The following is a 9,563-nucleotide window of genomic DNA, read 5'->3' as shown; positions in this document are numbered from 1 at the left end:
CAAACCACCAGTGAGTTATTCTAGGTGATGTGATTTTCCTTGAATAAAAGTGATGAATCAACTTGCATTTGAAGATAATAGCTAGTAAAAACTGTTTTTACTTCTGATTTGACAACTAAATTATAATAAAATGTAAAAAAAATACACAAATATGAAATAGAACCAGAAATATCAACCCATGACCGAGCTTGTTTACCGGACTATCCCGCTTATTTACCAGACTATCCAGCCATAAATACGCTGGAACAGAATATACCCACCGCTGGTTGACAGCATTGACCTGCCAAAGTAGGTATGCTTGCCTCAAACCAATACCAAACTTCCCTGGTCGGGCTATGAAGCCCAATGTTAATTAATAACGGTAATATTAGTTAATAACATGTTTGAACACTGGCCCATTATAGATGTTTACAGCCTTCGAATTAATCGGTGTTTCATGAACTCATTAAATGTTACCTACCACCTGATCATTTATTCATTCAACGGTCACTAAGCATTGAATATTAAACCAACAAGCATTCAATGTTGAATAATGTATTCATTGAGATACAATAAATCATCGGTGTTTCAAATGGAATTATCGAAGCCTTATCAGTGTTTCGGTGGAACCATTAATGTGCAGGTACAATCCAATTTGTAAATGCCATTAACTGTGGACAAGCTACTGGTAACAATCGTCATAGCTGTATCGACTAAAGAGTAACAATGGGCTACTTTAATGGAATTGAAGAGATTGGGCTTACTCCGCTGCTCAAACAAGAAGCTGTATCGCCAAAAGAAAATAGGTTCTGACTTGCCGTGACAAAAGTTCATGTCGATTTTGAGGTAAGTTGGTCGGTACAGAAACCATGGTGGGCAGTGGTGGGTAGTTATGCTCTAAGCTGAGACACTCAGATCCAGATCCAAGTTGTAGTTGTTGAAGGATTAGGTTTTTTCAATGGAGTTTATCATGAAGATAAGCGTTTACTGGTTCGTTATTTGTTGGCTTGGAAGATCCATTGCAGCAGCAGAGAATGGTCATAAGAAGCCTAATTATCCGCCCGCACTGTTCGTGTTTGGGGACTCATTGGCAGATGCTGGCAATAACAATTTCATTCCCAAATGTGCTGCTCGTGCAGACTTCCCTCCTTATGGCATGTCCTTCTTCGGCCATCCCACAGGCCGCTTCACAAATGGCCGCACTGCCTTTGATTTCGTAGGTATGGTGACCACACTCGAGTTTATATTTTGTTGTTTTCTGATTTAATAAAACTATTTTCTGAAACAAAATTATTATCTGTTAAGCAACCTACCTGGAGTTGCCGTTCCCCTCCCCCTTCCTGCAGCCACGAGCAAATTTCTCTACTGGGATTAATTTTGCTTCTGGAGGTTGTGGACTGCTGAATTCCACAGGCCAAGGATTGGTGAGTTCCCCTTCTTCTGTATTCAGTATCACAGTATTCGGTATCACATTTGGCAAATCTGTAATTTCTTATATTATTGTTAACCATAAATATATGGCATTCTCTTTTATAGTTTGCCAAGAAATGTTTCTAATCTAGCCTTTATCGATCTCCCACTCTTGCAGAATGTTATGTCATTTAATCATCAAATATGGCAATTTACACACTTTGCTTCAACTTTAGTGAAGGAGGAGGGACGTTTTGCTATTGAATCTTACCTGTCCAAGTCCTTATACTGTATTTCAGTTGGAGGCAACGACATTGTTAGATACATGCTGAACTCTACTTACCAAAATACTACTACTCCCCAGGAGCTAGTTACATTCTTGGTTAACAAATATGACCAATACTTATCAGTAAGTTTCATTTATCTTTTTTAGTTTTACAGATCCATTTGTGTGTGAAGAGTATGAATACAGAACTGAAACTACTTATTGGATGAAATGTATTCAGAGGCTTTACCACTCCGGGGCAAGAAAATTCCTTTTATTCGATGTCTCCACCTTGGGTTGCACTCCATCTTCGAGACTTCTTGGGCTACAGTTTGGGTATAGTAAAGCCAATGGGGGATGTCTAGATATAGCAAACGAATTGGCTAAGGTATATAATGCCGGACTGAATCAGCTGGTTGAACGCACGATGCAGAAGCTAAGAGGAACAATCATCCTGCAGCTCCATTCTTATAATTTTCTTCTCTATGTGATTAAAAATGGGCAAGCCTACGGTACATAAAAAGTTAATTGAGAACTCGAAAACCATTTTTTTCTTCATTGGATACATTGTTTGAATGATGAAGGATATTGTATATATGGATAATATTGTGACTGATGTATTGCAAGTTTGGTATTGGGTGCAGGATTTGGGGAGACGAGGTCTGCGTGTTGCGGTGCAGGGGCTTTTAATACAGAAGTGAAATGTGGGGAATGGAAGGCGAAGGTAGGGGGAGCAGAAAATTATAAACCGTTTATCTGCAAGGATCCAAATTCGTACCTGTTTTGGGATGGGATTCACCCCACTGAGAGGTTGAATGCCATCATTGCGAACCAAATCTGGAGTGGAAATTCTTCAGTCATATCTCCATTTAATCTCTCGTCTCTTGTACTCGGGAATGGCATACATACGCCTTCTGAACCATAACAATACTTACTCTTCTTTCCGGCATGAACGCCTTTATCAGATATAGTTAAAGTAGGTCTCAACTCTAACAATGCCAGACTCTGCCCCATATTCATGTTAAATTTGTGTAAATTGCCATCATTGTTCTGCGTAATGCACTCTTTCATTTAGTGTTTCCAATCCTTTTACATTGTCAATGAAGATGTTTTTAAATACAAAATCCAAGCCAGCAAAAGTATTTTATGCTACTGAGTAACATATAAATTACATAGTCTATCACTATGACACTATATGTGCCAGTCATTCGTTTTCTCCCTATACCTGTAAATCAGGTGCCACCCAAATGATGGTAATGGTGGGGCGTTGGGGAGAGGTAGGATGTGCATCCCTGGATCATTATGTAGGCAATAGGCAAGGACTCATGTCTGAAATAATGTCGAAATGATCAATGCCAGGTTGCCGTTTAGGTCTTTTTGAGATTGCAAGAGCTAGGGTTAGGAAGCGATAACTGGGCAAGCCATTTGAGATATTGCATTCATGCTCACAAATATTCTTGAGCTAGAATGTTGCTCGATGTTTAGGTTGGCTTACAAAGGACACTATAAAGGTAGAACAAGGAGGAGCACAGGTAGAAGCTAAGGAGCAGAAGTAGAAGCTTGCAGGTAGAAGCTAAGGAGCAGAAGTAGAAGCTTGCTTTTGGGTTAGGAGGCACACTCTCACACTACAAGGGATCCCATATAGTAGGTGCTCCATGTACAAATTCACACATTGAGTGGTTGCACATCAATTTGCAAGAAGTTGTCACCTCAATTTGTAAAGACAAGTTTGACATAGATCAAATTGTCATCATACCAAGAGATCCATGATGTCAAAATAGAATTAGATAGATAAGATAATTATATTTATGTCCGACTATTGACCACAAAGTAGGTCAAAGGGAATGTTGAGTACAATGATGTCCATACAATGCAGGAGAACCAAACGGTCTCCTATAAAAAATACATTGCATGAATATAAAAGGTACAATGCAGGAACATAAAAAATACAATGTATGGAATGCCCTGGCAGAGAAGATCCAGGAGCTAATGGGTCTAAGGATCAGACCCATCTCTCCTAGCATTTGAGGCTGATTGAAGAACACTGAAGAAAACTCCACAAAGTTTGTTGTGGAAAGTGTAAATTGTCCACTAAATTGTTGTCTCGGGGAGTTCACCCATTGTTGAGGTCTGGAGAACCTAGTTTGTCTCCCAAGGACGGATCTAAGACGAATTTGCTGCTGAAATCTCGTGTGGTGGGGTGAGGTATCGCGGATCCTCATTGATCTAGAGTCTGGATATGAACTTGTATCAATCGGTCTCTTGGTGCCTCAGTCTGAAGGTAGTACCTTGAAAAATGTCGTGATCCTCTGTGTGGGGTTTGGTCTGATGGGAGGTTGAAGAATATGCGCTTGGACCCTGAGAGCCTCCTACGTATATAGGGCCAAACATCTCTGATCGGGATACCTAAAAAAGTCTGCGAGGTTCTGAGTATCACTGAACAAGCAATGGAACCTTCCTGTGATCTCATAGTAGATAGAGCATCCAAAAATGAAGTGCATCATTCTCTTATTTTAGATAACAACATGCTCTTATTTTAGATAACAACCCTTCCTTTCCTATTAGTATGTGTATAAAAAAAGTACTTGCTCTTAAAAATCACAAATAGGGCCACGTGCAATCTAAGCCCACACCTTTGACAAAGAACATTTGCAATCTAAGCCCACAATTCCTCCCAAGGTAGTTAATGCCTTGAACATTCCATGAAATTATTCACATCATAAACCTAACACATCTTCCATCACTGCCTCATTCCTATGATGTTTCAAAGCACAATAAAAGAATAAACATTATTGGAAAATCCCTAACAATTGTATTGTTTGCATCAACCAAGGTATCCCAACATGACAAAAATTTAGAAGAGAGTGCCTAGTCCCAATGCTTGAAGAAGATGGAAATAATGAGGCTCTTACAAGTGCTTGGTGCCACAAGCTATGATAAGCCCAACATTGTGTTGTAATGAGGCACTTGGTTTTGAGTACTTAGGGGCTAGGGATTGATTGGTTTGAACTATAGGGCCACTAATGGAGCTTTATCAACTTTGGTTTTTGTTTTTTTGTCCTTTCTGCATTTAGGTCCACACGCCATCCTCTAAATTCTTAGCCTTGTGCCAATGGGGTTAGAGGAATTGTGTGAGTTGGCTAGGTCCATGCACAAACAATTCTGGATGTAATGGTTAAGGTTTTGACAATGAAAGTATGTATTGGTTAGGCAAACATGACAAACTAATTATTGGATCAAAGTCCCTTGGGCCCAAATAATGAAAAATACATCAAGGTCTAGATACAAGGTAACATTAACATACACTTTCGGGTCGTGGTCGAGGTTGAACAATTGCTAAATTCTAAGCGAATACCCTCGCTTTAGTGGGCGCAAAATATGCTAAAAGATTAGGCCTCAAACAAAGGACATAGAATCCCCATGAAATCCATGAATTTCGATGTGGCATGTTACTCATCATAATGTCATCCTAGATAACCTCCATAATGTCTAAACATAATTGTAGCCAATTAGATATTTCCATGTAGTAGGGTGATGTTAATGAAGGTCATAATTAGTAGATGTGGTAGACTTAGATGATGCCACATAGCATTGGTGTGTCCTTGGGTCCTTGATAGAATCAAGTAATTTTTATTTTGGACAAGGTACCGTAATAAATAACATTAAATGATAATTTATGCTCTCATATAAAATAGGAAAATTAAGTTACTTAGATCCTTGGACTTAAGGGATTATAAAATGTAGATCACTAGTTTATAAGGTCCATAAAAGAACTCGTACAAATGGAGAAAACAAAGTACTTTAAATTCACTCTACTACTCAAATCCAATGAATATAGGGAACTCATCTTATTTTAAGACCAATGGGTTAAATACTTCATATTTTTTTTAAATGAACGAGCCATGTGGCACTTTTTTGAATTTTCCATCTATCACTCTTTAACCTCACCACATGGCATTCTTGGAGCTTATTGGGCCCTTTTGTTATTGTCATTGGTGTCATTTCCCCTTAAATCTTAGTCTTTTTCTCAAACCTAACAAGGTCTTAGAGTTGTTATAAATTGAAGGTCAATTTTGTAATGAGTCCTAGCATTTATTAAAGCATAAAGAGTCTAACATGTATGAGTCCATCCACCATACTTACCCAAAAGTACATAAAGTCTTAGTAAAAAACCAGTCGATTCTAAATAAGTTGATGTGTAAGATGATAAAGAAACAAGTCAAACTTTAAATGAGAGGATGTGTAATAAAATCTGAGTAAAAAAATGAGTCAATTCTAAATAAGTTACGTGTAAGATGATAAAGAAATGAGTCAAACTCTAAATGAGAGGATGCATAAGATGGTAAGATGATAAAAAGAAGGTGCAATTTATAAAACATGCATTGGATCCATGCGATCACATTTGAACCACCTATTTGGATACTAATCATTAGGCTTTCCCAAAAATAATCCCATAGTTAGCTTAATCCCATAAGGAAGTTGACCCATAAGTTATAGATTAATTGGTGATAAAGTGCACTATCAAAGCAGTGTTGATATACTTAAAAACAATAATGACAGTGAATAAACAATAATGATAGTGAATAAATCAACCATATATCAAATGAGTATAAAATACAAAAAAAAAAACCTAAAGCACTTCCCTAAATAATTTATGACACTTAATGTTGAAAATTAAGAAATTTACATATAATTATTAATAAAAAAATATAGACTTTTAAAACAAATATTACGCCAAAAAAAGTCTCATTAATAAACAGAGGGATTAAATAGAAGTTGCCCGATACATTATTATGATACATCCTTTCAAATTTGGCATCCCGGCTATATGTCTAGATTGTTTAGACTAATAAACTTGCATTAGGGTGGATATAGAATAAAAGGATTTCTTTCATTGCCTTTGAAGAACATCAATAATGAGGTACATGGTGGTAAACTTCTTGAGTCGATGGAAATACATGTAATTTTATTTTAACGAGTTCATTTGGATTAATGGAAAATTGTCACATATTTTTTTTTAATGAAATTTAATATTATTTTTGGTATGAAAATAGCAAGGTTTGAAAATTTTCCAAAAATTAATGATCAAAATGCTTCAATAAATTTCTAGTGTGTAATTTTAATTAAAGTATATATATATATATATATATATATATATATATATATATATATATATATATAATATGATACATCCTTTCAAATTTGGCATCCCGGCTATATGTCTAGATTGTTTAGACTAATAAACTTGCATTAGGGTGGATATAGAATAAAAGGATTTCTTTCATTGCCTTTGAAGAACATCAATAATGAGGTACATGGTGGTAAACTTCTTGAGTCGATGGAAATACATGTAATTTTATTTTAACGAGTTCATTTGGATTAATGGAAAATTGTCACATATTTTTTTTTAATGAAATTTAATATTATTTTTGGTATGAAAATAGCAAGGTTTGAAAATTTTCCAAAAATTAATGATCAAAATGCTTCAATAAATTTCTAGCGTGTAATTTTAATTAAAGTATATATATATATATATATATATATATATATATTAAAGTAAGTATATATTTCAATGTTGATTTAGTGTGAGATGTTATTAGATATAAAGGATAAAAATACTTTTAATTCAAAGTATGAATAAACTGAAATCTTTGCATTAAGAAGTGGGATAACAAGTGGGATAGGTGCATAGTAACTAGTGATTGTTTTTTGAAAAAAATGTGCTAAGATTTAAGTCGTCTAGTTTGGTATTATAGAATTGAATGCTATAATATTTAGTGAATTTGTTATCATTTATCAATATGTATTATGCAATCAAAATGGAAACTTGGTTATTAGAGTTTTTTAATATTCATTGCCTTCATAGAAAATGACATCACAAATTACCAGAAACCAATCCAATATATAACAAAATCATTGAAAATAATAAATACACACCCACTAAATCATGTATTGGCTTTACCTTTGAAGTGAGATCTTTGAGTGAATTATTGCATTAATTCTAGGTGAGTTTTCTCCTTTTATATCAACGGTAGAACTAGGATGAGTCCAATAGCTCAATGGTTTAAAAATTTTGAAGCCAAAAGAGTGAAGTGGTCACTAGATGATAGGTTGTGACCACTTGATAGTATCATTATCCCTTTAAAAGAGAAATACTTTTGAAGTGTCTAAAAGACAACGAAAACATTATTTATTTCCCTTAGATTTTAATTTTGAAGACATATAAAATACAACATATGCAACATAGTTGTAAATTTACTAATAAGTTTACAACAAGCTTATTGGTCACCTCCAAACTCACACAACATCTTAGGCTTAAATTTATAACAATTGGTTTGTGATGATGTGCTAAGTGGCATCATTAAACTCAAAAACAAAGTTGAGTATATGTTAAGCCCTATATAAGCCCAATGTTAATCCAAAAACCCCTTATGAAGCCCTAGATATTGAGTGATTACATTTCTATTGTTATATTTTTATGTAGGCTAGAAACCCTAATGGCCCCATTTTATTATAATTGTATTATTTATCTCCTACACACACACACACACACACACACACACTAAGGAGACCCGGTCTTAGATCATCAAATATTATCTTGTTCATTGTATAAGGAGGTTTCCCCCTTGAAGTGGACTATAATTATTGGTTTCATATCATTCTTAAGGTGCAAGGATGATAACACTTCAAAGTAAAAACATATCATGATAGTTTGAAGTACTTTTTGGATCAAATACTATCTTCATAAGAGCAACAAAAATGGGCCACAAAGACAGGTTATGACTTTGAAATTATCTACAAAAAGGGAAAACAAATATATTGTGGCATATGCACTCTCAAGGAAAGAGGAAGACACAAATTGCTTGCTATGTGTTGTTTCCATTCCGAAATTTGATTGGGTGGAAGAAGCGAGGATAAAATGGTAGCAAGATGAGAAGATATGCAAGATCATTCAACAACTATAGGAGGACCCTGATGTAGTAGAAAAATTTACATGGAAACGTGACTTGTTATGGTATCAAGATTGCTTATACTTATGTAATAATTCTCAACTCAAATTGAAGGTCCTATTGGAATTACACACTTGTCCTGTAGGAGGACATCCAAGGATCCTGAAGACATAACATAGGATCAAGAAATATTTTTTTTGGGAAGGTATTAAAGTAGATGTGCAAAAATTTGTGGCGAAATGTGTGGTATGCCAATAAAATAAAGGAGAGAATATCAATACCTCAGGGCTCCTTCAACCGTGCTTCAACCATTAGACATACCAATACAATGTTGGGAAGAACTTCCAATGGATTTTATTACAGGTCTACCCAAATCTCAAGGAAAGAGTGCCATTATGGTAGTGATAGATCGAATGACAAAGTATGCCCACTTTTGCTCTCTTCCCCATCCTCTTACAAAAATTAATGTGGCAGAAGACTTCATGGAACAAATCCAAAAGCTACATGGAATACCAAAGATTATTGTGAGTGGTAGAGATCCAATTTTCATTGGAAAATATTGGACTAAATAAGTTCTTGTTTGGGTACTCAATTGACTCACAACACATCTTACCATCCTCAATCTAATGGCCAAACTAAGATTGTGAATAAATGTTTAGAAGGATATATAGTTGCTTTGAATTTGATAAACAAACAAAATGGGTCAAATGGTTGTTCTTGGAAGAATGGTGGTACAACACGTCCTTCCATACTTCATTAAAAAATCTCACCATTTATGGCACTCTATGGATGTTATCCTCCATCCGTCACATACCCTTGAAAGGGACCATAAAGGCTCCAGCAGTAGAGGATCACATCCAAAACCAACAAGAGGTTCTCAAACTATTGAAGGGCAACTTGGTTATGGCACAAAATAGGATAAACAACAAGAAACTCAACATTGCAGTGAAAGGGAATTT

At 35.4% G+C, this 9,563-nt stretch overlaps 1 protein-coding gene across 1 annotated transcript; it reads left to right on the top strand.

The window, feature by feature from the left end:
• The first annotated feature begins 589 nt into the window (after nucleotides 1-589).
• LOC149257027 (GDSL esterase/lipase 6-like) lies at nucleotides 590-2,747 on the top strand. The gene is made up of 5 exons (XM_089368945.1): nucleotides 590-1,199; nucleotides 1,285-1,403; nucleotides 1,568-1,798; nucleotides 1,896-2,166; nucleotides 2,299-2,747. The coding sequence occupies exons 1-5, from the start codon at nucleotides 938-940 to the stop codon at nucleotides 2,577-2,579; spliced, it is 1,164 nt and encodes a 387-aa protein (XP_089225071.1). The 5' UTR covers nucleotides 590-937; the 3' UTR covers nucleotides 2,580-2,747.
• The last annotated feature ends 6,816 nt before the right edge of the window (nucleotides 2,748-9,563 follow it).

Source organism: Pinus tabuliformis, chromosome 6 (assembly GCF_031772625.1).
Source record: "Pinus tabuliformis cultivar Carrire ecotype Pingquan chromosome 6, CPIR1, whole genome shotgun sequence".
Lineage (NCBI taxonomy): Eukaryota > Viridiplantae > Streptophyta > Pinopsida > Pinales > Pinaceae > Pinus > Pinus tabuliformis.
Note: the sequence above shows the minus strand (reverse complement) of the source record. Positions and strands in the feature narration are given on the sequence as shown.

Coding starts and splice junctions, on each gene's coding strand:
- LOC149257027 (XM_089368945.1), top strand. CDS start 938: ATGGAGTTTATCATGAAGATAAGCGTTTACTGGTTCGTTATTTGTTGG. Junction 1,200..1,284: donor CACTGCCTTTGATTTCGTAG/GTATGGTGACCA, acceptor TTATCTGTTAAG/CAACCTACCTGGAGTTGCCG. Junction 2,167..2,298: donor TAAAAATGGGCAAGCCTACG/GTACATAAAAAG, acceptor TATTGGGTGCAG/GATTTGGGGAGACGAGGTCT.